The sequence below is a fragment of the Mastomys coucha genome, unplaced genomic scaffold (genome assembly GCF_008632895.1).
Source record: "Mastomys coucha isolate ucsf_1 unplaced genomic scaffold, UCSF_Mcou_1 pScaffold23, whole genome shotgun sequence".
Taxonomy (NCBI): domain Eukaryota; kingdom Metazoa; phylum Chordata; class Mammalia; order Rodentia; family Muridae; genus Mastomys; species Mastomys coucha.
Genome location: NW_022196906.1, coordinates 89,779,625 through 89,805,725, shown reverse-complemented (window position 1 = coordinate 89,805,725; position 26,101 = coordinate 89,779,625). Strand labels below are relative to the sequence as shown.

The window sequence follows — 26,101 nt, the reverse complement described above, 5'->3', positions numbered from 1 at the left end:
AGAGAGAGAGAGAGAGAAGTAACAAGCCAGAGTAACAAGCCAGGTATGTGGAACATGCCTTACTCCCAGGTGAATCTCTGAGAGTTTGAGGGGAGCCTGGTCTAGACATCTCTAGACCAGTCAGGGCTACACAATGAGATCCTATCTCATTTGCTTATTTAATGTATACAGGTATTTTGCTTGCATATAAGGCTTGCACCACTTCATTCCGGGTGCCCAAGGAGCCCAGAAGAAGACTCCAGATCTCCTGGAACTAGAGTTATAGATAATTAAGTGCTGCCATGAAGATACTAGGAACTGAACTCGGGTCCCCTGGAAGAGTAGCATTTCTGAGGGTTAGGATTTTATCTTATCAACTATCAGGTACCCCTCATTGATAAACTATTTCTAATCCCACAAAAATGCTTCATCTAACTACTGTCAAATTTAGGAGCTGCTACTCACAGAGCACCTATAACATACCCTCCAATCTGCCCTACTTTATTCGGAGCATCTATCTCCCACCTAACCCTGATACTCAAACCTATCGCAGAGTATCTTTACTAATGGGCTGGAGAGAAGATTCTGTGGTTAAGAGCACTTACTACTACAAGTGGATTCCCAGCACCTCCATGGTTACTCACAGCATATTAACATCATTTCTGGAGATTTCATGCCTTCTGACCTTCATGGGTACTGCTTGCACATGATGCACAGATACACACACAAAAAAATACCCATTCACATAAAATTCTATCAAAATACAGTATCTGTACTAAAAGCTCCAATTCTGCTTTATAAACTGATTAGGCCTAAAATTCTTTTCAGTTTGGAAGCCACAAATTCAGGTGTAGCCAGAGTAAAGTCCTTAAAATTCCAAGGGAAACATTCAGGTTGCTAAGGGTAGTGGCCCTATTGCTGGTGGCATCATTCCCATAGCTCCCGCTAAGCACTCTAATGAGGTTTCTCTTCAGTGGCCACAGTAGTAGTTCTCTACCTAGTCCCTGAGGCTCCCTGAAAGGTTCTTTGAAATCTAAGTGGCATCAGCATTCTGTAGTCTAGTGGGGATGGCACATGGGTACTGGTGCCCAGGTGGTGTCATCTACACCTTCTGAAGGAGTGACTACCATGCCTGCACTGTACCTTAGCAGTGCATTATATGCTAAACGTGTAATGACTAAGGAATTTTAGTATTTACATAATTCCATTTCAAAGTATAGACTTTAGCTAAGTGTCTTATCTGTATCTACTGTAGTGACTGAGAGAGAAGGGCAAATGCTTAACCACTGTTTGAAGATCTTTCCTGAGCTACTTTCTTTTTTTTTCCTTTTTTTATTAGATATTTTCTTTATTTACATGTCATATGATTTCTCCTTTCCCAGTTTCCCCTCTAAAAAACAAGCAAACAAACAAAAACAACAAGAACAAACCCCTGTTGCCTCCCCATGCTTGCCACCCTATCCTCTCCCACTTATTGGCCCTGGCATTCCCCTACACTGAGGCATAGAACCTTCACAGGGCCAAGGGCCTCTCCCTAAGCTACTTTCAAATAGGGACAATTTATTTGAGTCTCAGTCTCTATGGAGTTTAGAGCTAGATCACATTCTTCACATACCTACAGTGAATTGTGTTTTATCTTTAACTTGAAATTTGCAGATGACTAACAGTCTTCAACTGACCCAAGGAAATGTCATGCTTATAATACCTTAAAGACTTCCTGAAACCAGTAAGAATGTTAAAAGAGGATGTTATATCCCCTGACTATCACAGACAGTTGTGAGCCTCAGGAACAGGTGCTAGGAATCAAGTCAGTCCCTCTGCAGTAGTCAATGCTCTTAAGAACTGAGCCATCTCTCTAGTCCCCTACAGTACATTTTGTGAGAGAGTCCTCCTGGCTTCAAATATACCAAGATGCTCCTGCCTCAGATTCCTGAGTGCAGGGCTTATAGGCAAGAACCACCAAACCTGAGCAGAGTAATTTTGTTTTGGTTTGGTTTGATTTTGGAGACATGGTTTCTCTTTGTAATAGTCCTAGCTGTTCTGGAACTTGCTTTGTAAGTTCCTGGCCACGAATTTACAGAGATCTGATTGCCTCTATCTCCCAAGTGCTAGGATTACAGGCATACACCACTACACCAGGTTGGTCAGAGTAATCTAATGCAACTGTAATTATAAACGAGTTTTTCTGAGAGGGCCACATATTTCAAGCTCTAGCAGGATTAAAAATGCCTTTAAAGAAACACATGCATACTTATTTTTCACCCAGTATTTTAGAGTTAAGAAGTAAAATGGCACATTGTTGCTTCCCTGGTTATTTGCAGGCATGCACTCAGGTTCTTCCTGTCCCCCTCCCTGTCTCTGCCTGTCCCCATCTCTCTCCAGTCAGGTTTTTACTAAGTAGACCAGTTATCCTGGAATTTGTGGTGATCCTCCTGCCTCTGCCTCCCAAAATGTGAGTTCAAGCATGAGCTTACCTATTAATGAAAAAATTGAAATCTATAGCTCCAAGTATAAATTCAACTATTCAATTATACACTCAATTTATATGAGCACACATGGTTTCCACAAAAGTTGTAAGACCAGTAGAATATAATAGATTTCAAGTTAGTTAAACAACAAAATTTAAGAAAGACCTCATAAAGGGAGAAAACCCTTAATATTACACATTCAGAACCCACAGGTTGAAATGTTAAAATCTTTCAACAGGTTGAACAAGTTTTTTTTTAATGTCATAATGTTTGAATTATATATTCAATGACCTTTTAATTCTCAGATTCTCTTTCACTGTGTTCCTTCACTGACATTTGACAATAAAGTTGCTCATGTAAAGAAAGTAAAGATTTTTTTTTTAGGTCATTTTCAGGCCTGTAGTCTCATATGCAACATATATATATATATATATATATATATATATATATATATATATATATATATGTTTTACACACACACATCAGATTTCCATCTTCTTTTATTTAAATTTCTGTCTAATACCATAGAAAAATGTCAAGTTTGCATTTCCAAGACATGTCACTAATTGTCATATATATATTCTTTATGTGTGTGTATATATATATATATATATACATGTGTGTGCATATATGTGTATATATATACATATATATACACACACACAAAGAATATATATATATTCTTAAGAAATCTCATTAATTTTGAAAGAATGTTATTGTGGTTACCACAAGAAACTCAAAAGAGGAAGACCAAAGTGTGGATACTTCTATCCTTCTTAAAAGGGGGAACAAAATACCCATGGAAGGAGTTGCAGAGACAAACTATGGAGCAGAGACTGAAGGAAGGACAATCCAGAGACTGCCCGACCTGGGAGTCCTCATATTCAATCACCAAACCCAGACACTATTGTGGATGTGAACAAGTGCTGGCTGACAGGAGCCTGATAAACCTGCTTCCTGAGAGGCTCTTCCAGTACCCGACTAATACAGAAGTAGAGGTTCACAGCCATCCATTGGACTGAGCACAGGGTTCCCATTGAAGGAGCTAGAGAAAGGACCCAAGAAGCTGAAGGGTTTACAGCCCCTTAGGACAAACAACAATATGAACTGACTAGTACCCTCAGAGTTCCCAAGGACTAAACCATCAACAAAAGAGTACACGTGGTGGGACTCATGGCTCCAGCAGCATATGTAGCAGAGGATGGCCTAGTCAGTCATCAATGGGAGGAGAGGCCCTTGGTCCTGTGAAGATTCTACGCCCCAGTATAGGGGAATGCCAGGGCCAGGAAGTGGGAGAGGGTGGGATGGTGAGCAGGGGAAGGGGGGGACAGGAACAAGGGTTTTGTTTAGAGGGGAAACCAAGAAAGGAGATATCATTTGAAATGTAAATAAAAAAATATTTAATAAAAATATAAATAAAATAAAAAATAAAATGTTAAAAAATGTTAAAATTAAACATTAAGAACACAAAAACATTAATATTTATTAATATAAATTAATACTTAATTATACTGAGCTAAAAAACAAAACTTTTATTTATGGTAAATGAGATAACTAAAATTAAATAAAATATTTGATCAAACATCTTCAGCATAATTATCTATAAATTAGTCTTATCTGAGCAAAGTGTCAATTCTGAAATTTAATAATTTTCTTACCATTTGGGGTCCAACATTCACATTTATTGGCCCTAAAGTTTTCGGCAAAATCTTTGTTGGTGAGTTGGTGCTTGAAACTGGAAAGGCAACAAGTGAAATGTTACCTGAAAAGACAGATAAATATGAAGTCAGTCATCTGCAGTATCAAGTTGACTTCTGTCTATGCATCAATGGTCCTATCTCATTCTGCTAATTTATATTTGGAAACATAGTGTACCTGGGGTAGTAGTGCATACTTTTAATCCCAGCACTTGGGATTAAAGCAGAAGCAGATAAGTCTCTGAGTTTGAGTTTAGCCTGGTCTATAGAATGAGTTCCAGAATAGCCAGGGATACAGAGAAACCCTATCTGGAAAAAACCAAACAAACTAAACAAAAAAACCCAAAAAGTCTTAATTGAAATACATACAAACCTCTTTGTTGAAGTGAATATAAGCAGTTGTTAAATAATCTTATTTGTATTTAACAGGAAATTTATAAAATAGTTTGTCTACTTAACAACAACAAAGTTACAGCATCATGAAACAGATGTTTTACAATATTTTTTGTGATGCTGCTAGTGTACCAGAAGCAGTTTGTTACTTGCTTCTTAAACTTAGCCACTTAAAAACTTATGGTTTTATTATCATATATTATACATAATGAACTTCATTATAACATTTTCTTATATGCATATATTTGATCATGTACACCTGCTCTTCCTTACCCTCGCTTGTCTTCCTCCAACTACTACTGACCCCCTTTCTTTTCATTTCATCCCGCCCCCCCACACACACACCCGTAGCCCAGTGGGTTTCATTAGAGGTGGGAGGCTAGGAGCACAGACCTGACCAGAGTTATGCCACTGAAGACCACATGTCTACCTCCTCCAATAAGCATTTACAACCTATAGGCCCTTGGGTGGGGGTGCACTCATGAGTCCCTCGCCCACTCCATGATGATATGTGGACAGGCCCAATCTTGTATATATAGGTCATGTTTATTAGTAATAAGTATAATATAGGTCATGCATTTTACTCAGCTTTTTCTCACCTATTACTTCAACCGGCTCTTTTAGTTTTAAGCCAGCTAATTCATTTGCTCGTCTAAATTATGTTACTCTAGTCCCTTTAAAGATCTCCTGCATTAAAATAATCGTTCACTTTACTGGATCAATCTGAGCACACAAACATGCATTATTTCTTCTATCTTGAAAACAAAACAAAAAAATTCCAACGTTTCTTAATCATGCATAATATGGCTTAGTGTCAGCAACTTACATCATCACCATCACAGCCAGGTACAGTGGTGCACTTCCTTCCACTGTCCCTATGAGTTTCGTATTTTCCTATGCAACTTGCACACCTTAAAAAGGTCCCTGTTGACATCATGTGCCCCCCATTCTCTTATGTCTCTCTCTTATGTCCCCTTTGTCCCTTCCTCCCCCACAATAACCCTCTTGCATTAGATCTGTTGCGTGGTATGATCTGTGTAGTACACATTGGCCAGGACCCACAAAGGTACTTTCTGACACTTAATGCTAACAGCTACAGCTACCAATCCGTACCTGTTGACCTCCACAATAAAACTACTCTCAAAATCTATGGGCATTTACAGTGTCTACTTCCTCCATTGCTGATTCTCTTGAACCCCTTACCATTTTCTTCTCTAAAATTTCACTTAAATAGCTCTTATCAATATCTCCATGTTGCCGAATCCACGATCAAGTCTTACGTCTTTTTTTTTTTAAAGATTTTATTTATTTTATGTATATGAGTACACTGTACTTGTCTTCAGACACACCAGAAGAGGGCATCAGATCCCATTACAGATGGTTGTGAGCCACCATGTGGTTGCTGGGAATTGAACTCAGGACCTCAGGAAGAAGATTGTTTGTAATCCCTGAGCCATTTCTCTAGCCCCCAAGTCTTACGTCTTAACTCAAGTTAAGCTCTCAGTAGCATTTTACATGATTTTACTACATCCTGTGAAACAGTTTCTCATTTGGCACCTGGCTCAAGGCTCTTAGTCTTCTAGCCAACTGGCTATTCCAGTTGTTAATGGCTGGCTTTCCTCTCTGAACTGTTCTGAAGCCCTAGGCTTCAGTTCTCCAACCTCACTTATCAACCTTTCCTTATTGGATAAACTGACCTCAACTTCATGCCTTTAAATACCCTGAAGAGTCTGATGTTCCTCTGGATTAAATTGCTGAATTTAGATCCAAGTCCTGGTAAGTTTGTCAACTTGACACAATTACAGTTATCTGAGAACAGGAATCTCAACTTGCTTCCATAAGACTGGCCTATAAGCAAGTCTCTAGAGCATTTTTCTTAATTAATTACAAATGCTAATGGAACCAGCCTATGGGTAGAGCTAGGCTGTATAAGAAAGCAGACTATGTTCAGGGGAATAACATTACCTTGGCTGTGGAGGTCACTTATCAGGCACAGCTACATAGAGCATATAAGGAGGTAAAAGAATCGCCTGGATTACCATATTTCTGTACAGGTCATGATGTATCGTAAGGAGCAAGAGCATATGACAGACTGGTGGAGAAGCATGTGGTGCAGAGCATTTCTGCAGAGCAGGAGAAGGAGACCATTGCCAAGTGCACTGAAGATCTAAAGCTACTTGCAGAGGTTCAAGCTCAGCCAGTCATGTGAATGTATCTACCTCAACAGCGACAGCCAGAGAGAGTTAACTTAAGTGAGAACTGGTCTGTGTGAAGAACTCTTCTTGTATTGCTGTCTATTAAAATTACAGTGTACCTTTCCTAAGAAATGAACAAGCCACTAAATGGTTAGTGGCTTAACCCTATTGGCCAGTAAGGCCAGAGTTGTGTAGTGATCACATTTGAATAAGCAATTTGTAGCAACTTGCTGCCTGACTAAAATTATCAAGTTATAGTTTAAACTTGTAATTAGTTATACCACCTTGCAATAAAATGACATTTGAAACAGAAAAAAAAATGGCTTAAGTCCTTCTAAGGATATATAAAGCCCTATATCATCTGCAGCTCTCCTTCCTTCTTGTTACCTGTAAATGTCCCCTTTTACTTTCAAATTTCTGCCCCCCAAACATCTTCCATGCCTATTCTCACCACTTCAAGCGTCTTTTCAGAGGCTAAGGCAGTAGTACTTGCTTCATCGTTCACACAGCAATGTGATCTGTAACATGTCTATATGTTCAAATAATTCTTCAGAGAAATGGATGTCTTCTGGTCTACATGTGCCACACAGATATGTATACATACACATTATTTTAAGTAGAAATAACCTATTATTTACAGCAGCAACAAAGAAGGAAGACTACAGAGGAGGCTGAGCATAGAGGCTAAGGCTTATAATCTCAGCACTGGAGTTGAAATAATTTCAACTCCAGTATTTGCTACATAGTTAATTTCAGGTCAAAATGGGCTACAAAGTGAGATTTTTGTCTATAAATAAACAAACAAATAAATAAATAAATAAATAAATAAATAACTCACTCACTTACTCTAAGATAATACAAAGGATGAACTAGCAAGTCAGCCTAGCAAATAAAAGCACATACTGCCAGGTAGACCCCAACAAAATGGTAGAAAGAAAGAACAGATTTTTTAGAAGTCCTAACTTCTACATTTACACCACAGTGTGTGTGTGTGTGTGTGTGTGTGTGTGTGTGTGTGTGTGTGTGTGTAAAAGTGCACTGTAATCTCGGCCATCCTCAGCTACATGGGAACCTCAAACCAACCAACAAAATAAAAACTATGTAACTGTTTTTCCTAAGAATTACTCCTGTCTTTCTACTAGTTGTTAGTCACTTATTGTAGGATCTCTTCAAATAATGAAGGAATAAGATTATTTTGTTGCCGGGCGGTGGTGGCGCACGCCTTTAATCCCAGCACTTGGGAGGTAAAGGCAGGCGGATTTCTGAGTTCGAAGCCAGCCTGGTCTACAGAGTGAGTTCCAGGACAGCTAGGTCTATACAGAGAAACCCTGTCACGAAAAACCAAAAAATTAAAAGAAAAGATTATTTTGTTATGTTTGCAGCAAATGTTTTTTCCAATTCGATAGTTTTTGCTGTGTGTTGTTTTTCTCTGAGACAGGATCTCATTTTGTAGTTTAGTCTGTCTTGAAACTAGATAGCTCAGGCTGGCCTCCTAGCAACTCTGCGGCCTCACTCTGCCCCATAAGTAATGGGATTACAAGGTGTGAGCCAGAAGGTCTGTCTTGTCCTTTCCTTTTAGAGACCTGCCTTGCCTTTGCCCAGTAACTCTGCCTCAGCTTCCCATGCACTGGGATTACAGGATGATCCACCGTACCTGACAGGTCCTGTTTTATATTTAATTCTCCACATATTGCTTTGGAAGTAGTCAACTTTATAAACCTTTTCTCTTACATTTTTTAATATTAAAATGAAGGAGGTCAAAGTAATACTGATTTACTTTTGTTTTCTAATCTGAAGTATCCATTATATGTGGGTCAACAGATGGATGGAGACACAGACAGGGATGGGGTACAGGCACACACACAGTCATAGTCTACCTATCTTAACAAGCTACATTTCCAATTGCATGGTATTCTTATAAACCATTAGTTCATATACAAAGGCTTATTAAGAAGTACAAGACACACATCTAGTCCTCTCTTTAACATGGTGAAATCATTCACCTCCAAACACTTGCCTCGCTTACCAGTCTGCTCTAGCTCTTTCTTCACTCCATTCTTTATATTTAGTCAAAACACGATTTTATTCTTTTTCTATTATCTTATTCAGTCTTAAAAACACTTAATTCTGGGCCGGGAGGTGATGGCGCAGGCCTTTAATCCCAGCAACTTGGGAGGCAGAGGCAGGCGGATTTCTGAGTTTGAGGCCAGCTTGGTCTATCTACAAAGTGAGTTCCAGGACAACTAGGGCTATGCAGAGAAACCCTGTCTCGAAAAACTAAAAACAAACAAACAAACAAACAAAAAAACCAAAACCACTTAATTCTTAATTTTCTCATGTCTCCTCCATGCACATGCAGCTTTATTAAAACATATTTTGATATATTGTTTTCTGGCAAATAATTTGATACATTTACTATAAATCCTCAAGCAACCTGGCTCACCTAGTCCATTATAAGTGTCCTTACCTATGTGTCTGGTTTCACTATGCACTGCATGGGGAGAGGTGACATGAGTTCTCATTCAAAATGCATTTCAGGGACCCACTGGACACCGAGTCAAAAGCTAAGTAGAAATTCATGGTTTTAAAAGTGCTTCAACTGATTGGGAAGAACTGCCGTGTATCAAGTTAAGAAAATAATAGTTATTTCTACCACAATGAATTTACCTTTATAAAAGAGAAAGTGCTTAGCAATTCATTTCTACAATCACTTTGTACATGTTCTAGTGTCTCAATGCTCATCCCATCTTTAACATTCTGTCACTGTCACTGATGCATGGCCAGATGGCAAGTAAGCCTTGTTCATAGGCCCAGCGAAGAGAATGAGCAGAAAGCAGCACGTTTTATCTCAGACAAACAGCCACTGAGTGGCTGTAGGAGATGGAGGTGGCTGGGTGTGACCACAGAATCAGAACTTTTGGCTGTAAAAATACTCAAAACTGCCGGGCAGTGGTGGCGCATGCCTTTAATCCCAGCACTTGGGAGGCAGAGGTAGGTGGATTTCTGAGTTCGAGGCCAGCCTGGTCTACAGAGTGAGTTCCATGACAGCCAGGGATACACAGAGTAACTCTGTCTCTAAAAAACACCAAAATAAATAAATAAATAAATAAAATAAAAAAATACTCAAAACTTAATTGGAAATTAATCTCATGAAGCTTATGAATTTCTCTCAGATGGCATCCAGATTGTATTAACAAACTTTTTTTTCTTTTTTTTTACAAATGAATACTTTTTAATTTACACTCAAGTAAGAGATTTTCTATTTATAAATTAGAATAATTAGAAATGGATCTTAAATTTAAAAGTTAGGATCTAAGGATTTTATAATTTAGGACATAAGTTCAAACAGAACAAAAATCATCCACGAATTAGGAGTCACAGACAATTCTTTCCCTTAGAAAATAAAAAAGGATCACTATGATCCATAACGTCCTAAGTAGGTCACTTAAACCTCTATGTGTTATCTGTGTTCTCACTTGACTAGGAGATCCACACTACAAGGAGATTACCAAAGCTTCCCGTATTAACAGTTCTTTATGTACATGGGTTCTAGAGAGCAAAACTCATCAGGCTTGGTAGGAAACATCTTTACCCACAGAGCCTTTCTGTCAGTCCTATATTTTTAGAAACTACAAAAAGCAAGAAATCTTATGGTTATATATCAACATCAACAAAATTTACTGTGTACTAAAATCTTACTCATATCTAGGCCTTGTGAAAAGGCCTGAAATCCCAGCTACTAGTCAAGCCGAGTTCAAAGCACTGACATTTCCAGGTCTGCCTAAGCACTTACTGAGATCTTTCCTCAAAAAGTAAGAGGCCAGCAAGATGGTTCGATGGATTGAAACACCGGCTACCACGCCTGCCGAACTGATTTTGATCCCTGGGAAACACATTTTTCTTTGACCTCCACACATGTGCATAGTATGCTTATGTACATATAGAAACATACAAGACAAATAAATGTTTAAAAATACTGTTCTGTTTTGTTTGAGACAGGGTTTCTCTATTATATAGCCCTGGAACTTTGTATGGAGACCAGGCTAGCCTTGAACTCAACAGAGATCCACCTGCTTCTGCCTACTAAGTACTGGGATTAAAGATATGCACCACCACATCCAGTTTAAACAAACAAAACCTTTTTTTTTTTGAGACAGGGTTTCTCTGTACAGCCCTGGCTGTCCTGGAACTCACTCTGTAGACCTGGCTGTCCTCGAACTCAGAGATCCTCCTGCCTCTGCCTCCCAAGTGCTGGGATTAAAGGCATGTGCCACCACTGCCTGGCTCTAAACCTTTTTTTTTTTTAAGTCAAAAAGAATGTATCTCAATGATCAGAGTGTTTGACTAGATATATAAGGCTGTAGATTCAATTTAACATATTAGGGGGGAGCAAACACACTATCTGTATTAAATGATATTCTGGGCAAGCTGTCACACTTCCATAACACATCTATAACCCTAGTAGTTAGAAGACTGAGGTAGGATAATGAGTTTGAGACCACCCTTGAGGGTATAGCAAGTTTCAGGCCTAACTCAGTTGTATACTTTCATTAAAAATTCTCTCTGGGGCTGGAGAGATGGCTCAGTGTTAAAAGCACTGGCTACTTTTCCAGAGATCCTTAGTTCAATTCCTAGCACCCACAAGGCACTCACAACCACCTAAAATGGGATCTAATTCCCTCTTCTGGTGTGCAGACAAAGCACCCATATACATAAAATCTTTTAAAAAGTTCTATCTCTCTCATCTTTCCCTGAAGATTTATACACACTTAATGGTTGATAATAGAACAAAATTTTTTTTCCAGTGACACAACCACTTTGTAAGGTGCACCTGTTTCCTCTAAACAAACTCTCACTTATGTTTCTGTGGAAACCCTAATGAAACTCATTGGGTCATACAGACAAAATTGAGGTGGGTGAGTAGAAGGCAGGCAAGTTGAGAAGAGGAAAGAGATTAGAAGCAGCAATGGAGATACAAAGGCAAGTTGGGGGTGGGGGATAATTAGGATCAAGATACATTATGTACATGTGTAAAGATGTTATAAAGAAATCCATTATGTATAATTAATATATACTAAGAAAATACTAAGAAAAAAAATTCTCCTCTTCCTAGCACACAGAAAGTATTCCAAGTCAGTGGGTTTTGTAGCATCATTCTGCCAGATTTTTACCACAAATGAATAATTTACCAAAATCAAAGTCTTGTGTTGTTATTCCATGTTAAGAACTGTCACCTAAAAATTCACTTAAAAATCTGTTGTCTAAAATGTGGTAGAAAACAATGTTACTGTACAATGAACTCCTGGATCCTCGCCAGCATAGCAGCAAATATCTATAATCCCAACGCTTGGAGAACTGAGGCAGAAGGACTATAAGAACTTTAAAGGCCAGCATGAACTATGTAACATGATTATACGCGTGCGCGTGTACACATGCGGGCACACACACACACACACACACACACAGTATCCACGGATACATTAAAAAAATTACCTGAGGGGCTGATGAGATGGCTCAGCAGGTAAGAGCACTGACTGCTCTTCCAAAGGTCCTAAGTTCACATCCCAGTAACCACACGGTGGCTCACAACCACCCATAATGAGATCTGACTCCCTCTTCTGGCACATCTGAAGTACAGCTACAGTGTACTACTTATAATTAATAAATAAATAATATCTTTTAAAAAAAGTTACCTGAAATATAGCATTCATGTATTCCTAAACAATAATGTAAAAGGTTTCTTTGAATAAGAAATATAAACAGCATGCAAATTTTCCCTGTTACCCCTACCCAACCAATGAAAATTCATAAGTAGTCATCAATTATTCCAAGTTGTATATGCCTATGTAAGACAGTGAGAATAACTACATCAGTTGTTCTCTGCGGATACTGACTTGAGAACTAATAAATAGGTAAACCTGACTTCTCTAAGATATTAGTATTATGATGAAGAGTTTACAATGAAGACAAATCCACCAGCACATCTTATTCCTAAAGTCTTCTATCATCACATGCTTTGAACAGTATACTAATTGTGGTAGAGCTTATTGGAAACTAAGGTATGATGACATATGCCTATATCCCAATCCCAGTACTCTGGAGGCTAAAACAGGAGGACGGTTGCAAGTCAGAAGCCAGCCTGAAGTGTGTGTGTGTGTGTGTGTGTGTGTGTGTCCAGGCAAGGCTATAAATTGAGACCTTGCCTCAAAAAAGTAAAGACTTCTGTTTACAAACTGAATGTGGTAGAGCTCAATTTCTACCCCAGCATCTGGAGGATGAAGACATGAGGATCAGAAGTTCAAGGCCATCTTCAACTATATAGTAAGTCTGAGGCCAATCTAGACTACTAGATATATAGATAGAGATGGAAGAGAATATGAATGAATATGAATTAAGGAATATATGTGTATATATGTGTATAAAGAAATTATTTTGGGGCTACATAGTGAGTCAAAGTCAGCCTGGGTTATGGAAGAAGACCTTGTCTCAATAAACAAACTTCTGTACAGTGCTTGTTTAGCAAGCATGAAGTTCTGGGTTCCACATCCAGACCATATAAAACTGAGAGTAGTGGCCTGTAATCTCAAGCCTAAGAAGGAAGCAGTTAGTATTAAATGTTTAAGGTTGTACTTAACTATATAGTTTGTGGCCAGCCTCAACTACAAAAGAGCCTGTCTTATAAGTAAATGAAAAGATATAACTCTATAGTGTAATAGAAACTGGTATTTATGTAGGGTATATGTAAATATACCCTGTATGTACAATTATATAGATATAGGGCATATAAAGATATAGATGTAGAGTTAGATATACACCCACCCACACACACACACACACATATATATACACAAAGCTCAGTGGGTGTGTGGGTGTGGGTGTGTGTGTATATATATATATATATGTATACATATATATATATATATATAATCCTATATAGTATAAATACAATAAAAATAAATATAGGCCAGCAAGATGGCTTAGCATACAAAAACATTTGCCACACAAGCTTGACAAGTTGAGTTCAGTTCTAGGAACACACATGAAGGTAGAAAAAGAGAACGAGTCCACAGGGTTCTCTGTACACCATATAGTGGCATGTATACACATCATATATACATACACATACATTATATGTTGAACACACTGTAACTGCATAATTTACTCCTATAAAGATACCAGGTGTTCATCTTAAGATAATTCAGCTGATTTGCTTTCTACTTCCTATTTGGTAGACTTAATTTGAAATGTTAAAACTCCAATGATTTCTGTACTGCTGCTGCTGCTTTCCTATTGTATAACATGGTATCCTGTCTACATTACAAAATTGACACTGATTCCTGCATGGAGGTGTTCAAGGTTAGACTTAGTTAGATACAGTGTTTGAGGCCCGCCTCAACTTCAAAAGAGCCTATCTCATAAGTAAATAAAAAAGTATTTAAGTAGCCAGGCAGTGGTGGCTCATGCCTTTAATCCCAGCACTTGGGAGGCAGAGGCAGGCGGATTTCTGAATTCAAGGCCAGCCTGGTCTACAGAGTGAGTTCCAGGACAGCAAGGGCTATACAGAGAAACCCTGTCTTGGGGTGGGGCGGGGGTGTGTGTGTAAGTATTTAAGTATACTTAAATATACTTAATGTATACTTTCCTTAAAATATAGTTTCCTTAAGTATAAGTAAGTGAAAAGTGCTATTACAGTTACATATTCTACATGAGGCCAAACACTTTTTTTTAAAGGTTGTCTGTTCCTCTGAAATTTATATTCTTTGATCAAGATTGCTGTTGTTATTCCTTTAAAGAGTATGTAGATCAACTTTAGAATTTTATCTTAATCTTAATTAGAGCAATCAGCTGATAAACTTCAAAGTCTCTAAAGTCTGTCATCCTTATTTGAAGAATACCTTCAAGGAAACCTACAGATCCTAGCTAAAAACAAGAAAAATTTTAATATTAGGCTAGTTAAATATTTAGAAACTACATAATATTTGACCAATGCACAAAATTCAAAGTGTAGCTAAAGATTCTTTGGCAACTAAATATTACCACTAACTTTACAGAGTAAAATATGGGAAATAACAAATGCTTAACGTAAAACACCTGGTGCTGGCGCTGGAGACGTGGCTTAGCAGTTAGGCACACTATCTGCTCTTCCAGAGTTCAGGGGATCTGATGCCCTCTTCTGGTCTCCACAAGCATCAGGAATGCCAAGTGGTGAACAGAAATATATTTGGGCAAAACACTTATATATAAAATTTTTAAAAAAGATCTGATGCTTTAGCACCAGTTTTCAAAAGTCAACTTTGTCTGATGTGGTGATGTACACTTTAATCCCAGCACTCAAGAAGCAGAGGCAGGTAAATCTCTGTGAGTTCAAGGCCAGTCTGGCCTATACAATAAGTTTCAGAACAGCCAGGGTTATATAGAAACCCTGTCTCAAAAAAAATCAAAAACTAAAATCCAACCCAAACCAAACAAACAAACAAAAAGGTTAACTTTAAGAAAAGTATAAAGAGGCCCAAGATATGCAAAGCTCAGTGGGTAAAGTGTTTTTTCCTCAAGGCTGATGATCCCAGGATCCAGGAACCATGTAAAGTTGGGGAAAGAGAGCTGACTCTACATGGAGTCATTCTATGGCATTTTTGGTCCATTCCATTAATAATAGTAAACGTTTTTTAAAAAGAATTATTTATTTTATGTATGTTGAGTATACTGTAGCTGTCTTCGGACACACCTAAAGAGGGCATTGGATCTCATTACAGATGGTGGTGAGCCACCATGTGGTTGCTGGGACTTGAACTCAGGACCTCTGGAAGAGAAGTCAGTGCTCTTAACTACTGAGCCATCTCTCCAGCCCATTAAAGATTTTAAGAAAAGTATAAAGGCTGAGAGGATACAGATCAATGGCAGCATTGTGTCTAGGTTCAGTCACTCACATTACCAAGGCTAAAAAACACATAAAGTTAGATGGGAGTGGTGGCCTATTTCTATTATCTTAGCACTCTTGGGGACGGAAGCAGGAGGATCAACAGTTCTAGGCCAGGCCCAGCATGGTGGCTTACACCTTTAAAACCAGTATGAGTGGGGCAGAGGGAAGTAGATCTGAGTTCCAACCCAGTCAGAGCTACATAGTGCAACCTTGTGCCTGCACCCCCACTTCCCCTACCCCCCCTCAAAAGTTCTAAGAGACTAAGCTACTATACAACCATATAGCTCCCCCCACCCCAAAGAATAGCTTTAATATGTATAAGTGCAAATTATATAAAAACAGACTTCCCTTTTGTGTTACTTATAAAAGGAAAGGTTTTTACTTTATTCATATTGAATCTGATGAATAAAAAACTTTTTAAATATGATTGCTTTCATTATGTTCATATTATCTTCCTTCCTTCTCTTTCCAGCAAATAAACATCACCCTTTTTTCCATGAGCAACCAACCTAAGCTTATGATTTTTTTCATAGACAAACTGCAACATATCCCTTCAATTATCAAAACATTTCTCCCATATTTTTCATCCAGAAAATCTTCGGCATCAGTCTCACGTTTCCTGTAAAAATGGCCTATCAACATGGACAACTGGTGTTTCCTACTCCATTTGAAGCCTTTGTGAAATTACAAACTTCTGCAACTAAGCATTTTCTATATATTTTATTTGACTCTGGGTTTTAAGAGTTAAATCTAATATAATGTTCTATTTCCTATAACTTAAAGGCACTAAAACTTTCTCCTGTTTTCATTACACAACTTTTAAGATTTCTTTTTAAAAGCTTCTTTAACAAAAACTTATACTCATTTTTGTTATGTTGATTCTCAAATCCTGATAATAAAGGATGAATTTTAAATAAATGATAAACGGCTGTTTTATTTATTCACCATTTAGGTCGGATTTATGACCCCTCTCTCCTCATTTCAGCTACTGTTGAATTTTGAATGAAACAACTTCAATTGTAACAGAAGAAACATCTGTTGCTTCTTTTTCTTCATCAGGGCTTTCCTAACGGAAAGAAAGGCTCTCTGCCCTTCTCCAACTCCCCCTCCCTACCCACACTGAGTTCCTTAAACTTCTTTACTTAAAATATTGTTATATCCATTAAAATATTATATCTAACAAAAACATTTATTTCCTTATTAAAGCAAAAGGAATGATTTTTTAAAAAACAAGATATGTGCTTCACAGAATATAAATTTTAACTATAATATAGACTTCAAGGGGTATACTTGAAATGATCAACTCATTCAAGCTGTTACACATTTGTGGCTCACTAAGAATTGTTTAGGAATAGGATTTTCTTCACAGTATCCAGATTCTGTATAGCTTCTTGCATGCTATATTTTCTTTGCCAATCCAAAGCTAACATAATGGCAGTCACCACCCCAAGAGGCAGACACCAAATGGTGCCACCCCCTCTCACACGGCGCCTCATAATAAACCATCAAGCAGTGGAATGCACCGGCTCCTTTCTGAGCAAACAATGCCGGAGCTTCATTAGAATACAGCTGACATTTTCAAAGCACAAATACTTTGAAGAAAATTGTACTAGGGAAAAAAGGAACGAAATAACTACAAAGGCTGAATTTTTTTCGTGTGTCAGGTTGATTTCTAAAGATTCTGAGGAAACATACTTTATTGTTGACAATTTAAAAGTTTTCATAAATGGGAAAATATTTAATAAGGGGAAACCTTATTTTATTTACTGGGAAAAAATGAAAGTAAAAACTACCACTAGAATTGCTTCCACGAGGAATAACTATGAAGTACCTTTAAAATGACTGATGTCTTCAACTGCTTCTTTAACTCCTAAATTGAAAAAACTGAATTCCAGAATTATCTCTGCATTGTAATTAATTTATATAAATAGCTGAGGATAAACTAGGATAACTACCCCTCCCCCAACCCTACCCCCATGCTCTGTAGTTTTCTATCTGTAAGCAACAAGGACGTCTTGAAATCAGCATGTTCCTGGTTACTTTTCTATTTAGCCTGGCAGCTGCTTAACAAATAAAAACACAGTAAAAACTCACGAGGCTGTGAGAAACAAACTGGTCTCTCTTACCTGGTCTAAGGAAGCATGCCTCTCACTGCAGTACCAACAACACTCTACAGTCTTTGTTACCATTCACTGGAAACTTGAGACTGTGTCAGACGTAAGCAATCGAGCTCAGACAAGCTCAACTTAAAATACTTCTCAATAAAACTAAAAAGATGCTCAAGAAAATCGGTCAAGATGTGTGCTGCTGCCCAAGAAAGAAAGACACATCCAAAAAACCTCAAAACACAGGTGCTAAGAAAGGAGCTTTTCTGTATGGAGCTTGACTTTCTTTCTAAATTACAAAGGCTGTTTAAAATTTAAAAAAAGCTTAAAGGTAAAAAGTGATAAATGCCTAAATCCAAGCCATCATTTTTCTAAACACCATTTGAATTTTAAGTAGTTTAGAAATAAAATTAACTTACTCACAAGACCTGCATAATTCGAATTGTACATGTCCGACTATCTGCTGGCTCCAAGGCAGTCAGTCACAAAGCAGAAGACCTTACCGCATTTTGAAAGCAGAGCAAATGCACCATGAATTTCCCAGTAAAAGGGGAGGAGAAACCCCTGAAAAACTGCTCAGAGCTTTCTGAGCTTGTTGAAAGTGCCCAGCCCTTGTGGGAGGGAAAAGAGTCCTCGTCCTGCCCCCTGAGATAGGCCATGCTTCAACGCCAAAGTGAATGACAGGCTCGTTTCTGATATCAACAAAGAGCAGCTTAGCTGTGCTCTGTTTGCCCTCCCACTTTCCCACAGTTAGTCTTAAACTTTTTGGGTTAGTCCTTTTACATCTAGGGTTAAGTACCTTTCTCCATTTTCTCAGGAGAGCAATTATGTTGACCTATTTTTTAAATGATTAATTAAAGTTACATACCTAATCATCTTACTCAATTTTCCAACACAGGAAATTTAACAAAAGATGACCTCTTAAAGTTCATTTCCAAGTCCACTGTTTGCAATGTCAGATAACTATAAAATTAGCTACTAATATTAATATACTTTTACTGCAATAATATTACAAATAAGGCAGTAAAAATAAAATTTCCAACTGCCAAGATGTAAAAAAAAAAAAAAAAAAAAAAAAAACTAAAGCAGGTATCTGTGAGTATGTAAATTTAAAACAAACCATTTCATCAACATGTATTTACTGAATATTGGTCATAAGCCAAGTGCTATTCTAGGGCCTGGGCATACAGTAGTAGTGAAAACATTCAAAAGTCACAACTAAAACCCCTGTCTCCACTGGATTCCTAGCTTGTCCTGTGAGATCCACTATTCAACATGACTCAGGTGTCTGTCTGTCTGTCTGTCTATCATGTACGCATCACCTACACTGGAAAAATTCCCCTCTAAAAAGAAGGTTTTCTTGCTTCCCTGCTTGCTTCTCTCTACCCAGAGCTGCACAGTGACTAAAGTTCAAATATAATTTACCTTGTATATTGCTTGGGACAGGCTCCTTTTTTGTAGCCCAGGCTGCACTACAACATGCAGAAATCCTATCACAGCCTCCTAAGTGTTGCAATGATAGGACTCAGCCACCAAATACATTTGTGAATGTACTGCTTGACAATAGCTCCAAGAAGGCAAGAATTTTGTGCTTTGCTTTTAGTACTGTATCCTCAGCATCTTAAATACTACCTGTCTGACATTCCAGTCAATACTGACTGAAGAGACTAGACAATTCTTCTTATTCGAACTTGTCAAGTTTTGTTTTTTTGTTTTTGTTTGTTTGGGTTTTTTGTTGTTGTTGTTGTTGTTGTTTTTTCTCTGTGTAGCCCTGGCTGTCCTGGAACTCACTCTGTAGGCCAGGCTGGCCTCGAACTCAGAAATCTGTCTGCCTCTGCCTCCCAAGTGCTGGGATTAAAGGCATGCGCCACCACTGCCTGGCAGAACTTGTCTTTTGCTAACACATGTTACACTAAAAAACACACAGACATGTGCCAACAATGATATAATATAGGGTATGAATCAACTTGCTTTGTAAACATGGTTTAAAAATTTGAAAATAACAACCTATAGAACCCCAAATCTTTTCATTCTTCTATCTTAAAGTACCAGTGGTGAGTCTATTTACTCTACTTGGGCAATCTATTAAAATTCAATGAACTTTGTGTATTCTGATCTTCTAGGCTAATACCCACTTATCAGAGAATGCATACAAAGTACAAACCACAAACCATAAGAAACTCAAGAAGGAAGACCAAAGTGTGGATAAAAACTTTGTTCCTTCTTAAAAGGGGGAACAAAATACCCATGGGAGGGAGTTGTAGAGACTAACTATGGAGCAAAGACTAAAGGAAGGACAATTCAGAGACTGCTCCACCTGGGAATCCTTCCCATATTCAATCATCAAATCTAGACACTATTGTGGATGCCAACAAGTGCTGGATGACAGGAGCCTGATATAGCTGTCTCCTGAGAGGCTCTGACAGTACCCCACTAATACAGAAGTAGAGACTCACAGCCATCCATTGGACTGAGCACAGGGTCCCCAATGAAGGAGCTAGAGAAAGGACCCAAAGAGCTGAAGGGTTTGCAGCCCCTTAGGACAAACAACAATATGAACTAACTAGTACCCTCAGAGCTCCCAGGGACTAAACCATCAACCAAAAAGTACACGTGGTGGGACTCATGGCTCCAGTAGCATGTGTGTAGCAGAGGATGGCCAAGTTGGTCATCAATGGGAGGTGAGGACCTTGGCCCTATGAAGGTTCTATGCCCCAGTGTAGGGGAATGCCAGGGCCAGTAAGCAGGAGGGGATGGGATGGTGATCACGGGGAGGGAACAGGGGATTGGTTTTTATCTTTTATTTTTTATTTGGAGGGGAACCTTGGAAAGGAGATATTGTAAATAAAGAAAATATCTAATTAAAAAAAATTCAACGAACTGGGGCTGAGGTGACTCAGTGATAGGAGCACTTGCTGCACTTTCGAAGAACCCAAGATTGGTTTCCAAGTTCAGTTTCCAGCATTCATATTGGGCAGCCCACAAGTGCATGTAACTCCATCTCTAAGAGATCAGACACCCTCCTTCTGCCCTCCATGGGTACATACACATACAAATAAATAATTTTTTAAAAATTCACTGATGGGGCTGGAAAGATGGCTTAGCAGTTAAGGACACCACTGCTCTCCTAGAAGACCTGGATTCAAGTCCCAGCACCCACATGGCAGCTCACAACTGTCGGTAACTCCAGTTCCAGGAGATATGGTGACCTCACACAGAGATACATGTAGGCAAAAACATCAATGCACATTAAATTCATTAAAAAAAAAACTTGTGAAGCAATAGTGGTGCAAGCCTTTAATCCTAACACTCAGGAGGCAGAAGCAGAAGGATCACCAAGTTTAAGGCCAGCCTGGTCTACAGAGTGAGTTCCAGGAAAGCCAGGGCTACACAGAGTAATAACCCTGTCTCAAAAGCAACAAATTAATTAATTAATTAATTGTTTGATTCCATTAACTAATTTTATATGGCAAGTTAGATTTCAAATTTTTTGGATAAAAGATAAAAATTATATAGAATCCATATATATGCGTGCACATACATACACTGTATTTTTAAAAGCTTTAAAGCATCCGCATCAATTATTTCTTCTTAATCTTTTATATATAAACTCTATTTGAGGTTAGAGAATTGGTTACATGGTTAAGGTTCTGACTGCTTTCCCAGAGGACTGAGATTTGGTTTCCAGAACCCATATGGTGGGTCACAACTATCTCTAACTCTAGTCCCATGGAATATGATGCTCTCTTCTGGCCTCTGTGGGTGGGTGTTGTATATACATGGTACACAGACATATGTGCAGCCAAAACAGCTACACACACAAAAAAAATTAAATCTATTTATGCATCATTAATTACAGCTATTGACTGGAAAACACCAGATGGAACTAAACATTCTCTCTTCTAGGTTTGTATATTGATAGCAACATGACTAAATATTCACATTTAATGTCAGACTTGTGAATTTATAGGTAGAAATGATACAGTACAATGATTGCTAGTTGGCCACATTAAGAGTGGCAATTAGTAAGCTTGAACTTGTACTTTCCATTTATTAAATAAAATGTCTAATCTTAACCCGTATAAGACCAAACCTTTGTTTGCTCCATGTCCTGTGTTTAGTGAGGGCATCTTCCAAGGTCTTGACTTTTGCTAGAGTCTAGATCTACACATTCCCTCAAAGGCACAAAGTTAAAAGCTTTGGTCCTAGCTAGGCATAGTAGCACATGCCCACTTGGGAGGCAGAAGTAGGTGGATCTCTGTGTTTATAAAAGGATAAAGAGAGAGGGGCTATGTTTGGTGAATGTGTAGTCAGATATAGGGAGGTGGGGTGCCTTGGCGGGCCCATGCTGAGGCATCCTTTCCCCCTGAGGGACCAGCCACATGACTGGAATAGAGTTTATTCAGGGCATGGGAAGGGAGTTAAGAGGGTAGTAGAGGCAGAGAAAGGCAGAGAGAGAGATCGGAGAAGCTGAGTAGAGAAGTAGAGGCCAGCCATGAGCATGTGGAGAGAGAGAGGAAGGGAATGGGGAAAGGGGGGGAAGGAGCAAGAGGACAGAGCAGGAATAAGAAGGCAGGTGCAAGAGAGAGTGGAGGGAGCAAGCAGTCCCTTTTATAGTGAGTCAGGCACACCTGGCTGTTGCCAGGTGACTGTGGAGCAGAGCTTAGACAAAACGTTAACAACAACAACAGCAACAAGAACAACAACCACCACCACAACAACCACCATAAGAGTCTTGGTCAGCCAGTAATGCTGTTGGGAGGTAAAATTAAGTTTTAGATAAGGGCCTAACAAGACACACCTTTAAATGGGTTTTGGAAATGCTAAACCATGAAGGTTGGGTTCCCAACTGTGAGGTGAATGAGCTTCTGCTGTGATGTAATGCACCACTACAGGTCCAAAGCAATCTAGGTTTATCAGTTATAAACTAAAACCTTCAAAATGAACCAAAACAAACTTTTCTTCTCTTTGACTTACTTCAGATATGTGTCAGAGTGGTAATACAACGCTGTTTTCTTAAAAATGTGCACTTGTGTTGTATAGGGCATCTCTCACGTCCACATAGATGACGACTAAAATCCTTAATGATCATCCAGGGCGTTTCCATTCCTCTCTAAACTTTAATTCACAACTGTTTATTGGTCAGCACTATATATCTCAAAATTTCCACTTAACTCTCAATATTTCACTTCTCGTCCATCTCAATTCAGCACATCCTTCTATTCTTTTAACATTGTTAAAAACATCAATATTCAGCAAAGAAAGAAGATTCTCTTAGCTAGACATGGTAGCAAACACTGTAATCCCAGCACTGGGAGGTGAGGCAGGAAGACTGGGAGTTCAAGATCATCTTAGGCTGCATCATGTGCTTGAGGCCAAGCTGGGCTGCATAAAGTCCTGACTCAAAACAAAACAACATGAAGAAGAAAGTTATTCTTTCCTTACACATGAACATGGTAGTTCACAGCTGTAATCCTAGCACTCAGGAGATGAGGTAGGCAGACTGCCATGAGTCCAAGGCTTACTTTGGCTATAAAGTTAAGTTCCAAATCAACCTGAATATTTGAGTATGTTAAAATTTAAACTTAAAGTTCACTTTCTCTGAACCTGAAGAGATGGCTTAGTGGTTTAAAAACACACTGACTGCTCTTGCAGAGAACTTGGGTTTGTTTCCCAGCTACCACATGGTGCAAGGAACATGGGAGACTGATCCATGGAGAAAGAGGAGGAGGAAGAAGAGAAAGAGGAGGAGGAGGAAGAAGATGAGAAGGAAGAAGAAGAAGAGGAGAAATAAGAGGAGGAGAAGGAAAAGGAGGAGGAGGAGGAGAAGAAGAAGGACCATCTCCTCCTCCTCCTCCTCGTTTCTCCAGACAAGTATACATACTACACACACGCACACAGTTCAGTTAAAATAATTAAAAAGAAATAATACCAACACAATTAACATTTCCTGTGAAGATGGTCATATAAAGACAATATTCCTTTAATATATGAATATTTTCAAATAAGAATAGTTAAAATAGTTTTGGGACCATATTTAAGGCCTAAGTATATAATATGATCTTACCTTCTTCTTAATCAGAATTCTGGAAACTCACCAACAAAATTATCAACTTTCATTTATACTCACAAACACGGCTAACCATTTAACTGCAAAATTAAGAAGCATGAGAATGGGAAGTTCAAAGTCATCTTCAGCTACTCAATGAGTTTCCAGGTGAGCTTGAGATATGCTAGGACTCAAAACCGAAATAAAACAAATGAAAATCTCGGGCTAGTGAGATGGCTCAGCAGGTAAGAGCACCAACTGCTCTTCCAAAAGTCCTGAGTTCAAATCCCAGCATCCATATGGTGGCTCACAACTACCTGTAATGAGTTCTGACACCCTCTTCTGGTGCATCTGAAGACAGCTATGGTGTACTTATTTATAATAATAAATAAATCTTTTGGGCTGGAGTGAGTGGGGCCAATGGGAGCGAGCATGGTTGACTGAGTAAGTAGGGTTGACGAGAGTAAGCAGAGGTCCTAAAAGTCAATTCCCAACAACCAGCTGAAGGCTCACAACTATCTGTACAGCTATAGTATGTACTCATATACCTGAAATAAATAAATCTTAAAAAAAAGAAAAAGAAAAAAATCTCATCATGTTTTAGGTATGTTTTCCTTAGGTTGAGCCCGATTCACAGTGATCCTCAGCTGTATGCTGTATGTAGGACATGCCAGCTCCACTAAACCATCTTAACTTCTTGCATAATACTCTGACCCATGGTCTTACTTTATCAACTGGAATCTTATCCAATGCACATCAGGAATTACTCTATCAACTCATTTAAGCTCTTCAGCAACATTTCAATGTTTCAAAACTTTTGAAGCCACCAAAATGGTATAGGATGACTACTATACAGACACTTAGGGAAAATTTGCCCTTGAAAAGCATACATCCACACCTATGTCTTAAGCATCTCCTAAGCACCTTTATTTTACTCCTGTTTGTATGCATGTGTGTGTGTGTGTGTGTGTGTGTCCCCTAAATGATCATGTGCTGAAGGATGGTTACCAGCATAGCACTATGAAGAAGTAACAATATGTAAAGGATGAAAACTTTCAGAGATGACTTATAGGCTCAAATCTCATCAATGCTGGCCTCAAAGAATGGCTAGGTCCTTCATTCCTGTGTGAACAGACTATTATAAAAAGATGGCACTTGATCTCCCCAGCTCCCTTCCTTCTTATCTTGCCCTGAGTTCACATTCATTCATTCATCCATTCATTTTCTCTCTCTTTCTTTCTCCTTCTCTCTCTCCCCTCCGCCCTTCCTTCCCCCCTCCTCTCTTCCATGTCATTTTACCATCTGGTATACTATTATTGCAGCTAGAAGGACTTACCAAAAGGCCAGAGTTGATTTTGCAATTGTGGCCTCCAAAACTGTGACCTAAATACATCTCTTGTTTTTGTTTTTTTCAAGACAGAGTTTCTCTGCGTAGCCTTGGCTGTCCTGGAACTCACTCTGTAGACCAGGCTGGCCTCGAACTCAGAAATCCACCTGCCTCTGCCTCCCAAGTGCTGGGATTAAAGGCCACCACCCGGTCGTCTCTTTCCATATGGGAATACACTATGTGTGTAGAGAACTAAGGTTACTAAGGTAATTAGAGAGACAAGGAGGAGAAAGAAAAGAGCTATAGAAAAGACTCTGCAACACAAGGAGCAACTAGCTGCAAGCAGTTAAACACAAAGAGCCCACTTCCTTAAATACCTGGTCCTTGATATTCCATCTCAGATTCTTTAGTTTGGTTCATGAAAATTTCTTCTGGAAATCTTTTTGTTTGTTTGTTTGAGACAGAGTCTTTCTGTGTAGTCCTGGCTGTTCTGTAACTTGCTATGTAGACCATATGTAGGCTTACCTTGAACTCACAGAGATCCACCTGCCTCTGCTGCCCTGCCCTGACATCTGTTTGCTTTATAAGACAGGGTCTCACTCTGTAACTAGCTTGGCCTTTGAGGTGATTGATCCTCTTGCCTTATACTCCCAAGCTCTAGAAATCAGGCAGAAGTCACTACTCAAGGCAGGCTTGTTCTTTCTTCCTTTTTCCTTTTCCACCTCCCTCATCTCACTGCCCCCAGCAGTGTCATATGATAACGTGTAGTATTCTCATTATATAATACTGAAATCATTAGATATTTACATGCCAAAATAGCAGCAGGGCGATGGTGGTGCATGTCTTTAATCCCAGCACTTGGGAGGCAGAGGCAGACAGATTTCTGAGTTAGAGGCCAGCATGGTCTACAGAGTGAGTTCCAGGACAGCCATGGCTACACAGAGAAACTCTGTCTCGAAAACCAAACC

At 38.8% G+C, this 26,101-nt stretch overlaps 1 protein-coding gene across 10 annotated transcripts in view; it reads right to left on the bottom strand.

The window, feature by feature from the left end:
* Tfdp2 (transcription factor Dp-2) overlaps positions 1 to 26,101 on the bottom strand; it is a 129,428-nt gene that overhangs the window by 46,264 nt on the left and 57,063 nt on the right. For 7 of the 10 annotated variants that reach the window (XM_031346172.1, XM_031346168.1, XM_031346162.1 and 4 more), the window contains one exon: positions 4,106 to 4,209. In XM_031346172.1, coding sequence (XP_031202032.1) covers positions 4,106 to 4,108 — 3 coding nt within the window. In that variant the 5' untranslated portion in view covers positions 4,109 to 4,209. Of the gene's footprint in view, positions 1 to 4,105; positions 4,210 to 17,778; positions 17,863 to 18,176; positions 18,360 to 26,101 lie in introns of those variants that run through there. The other 3 variants (XM_031346163.1, XM_031346170.1, XM_031346167.1) reach the window with 3 other exon arrangements.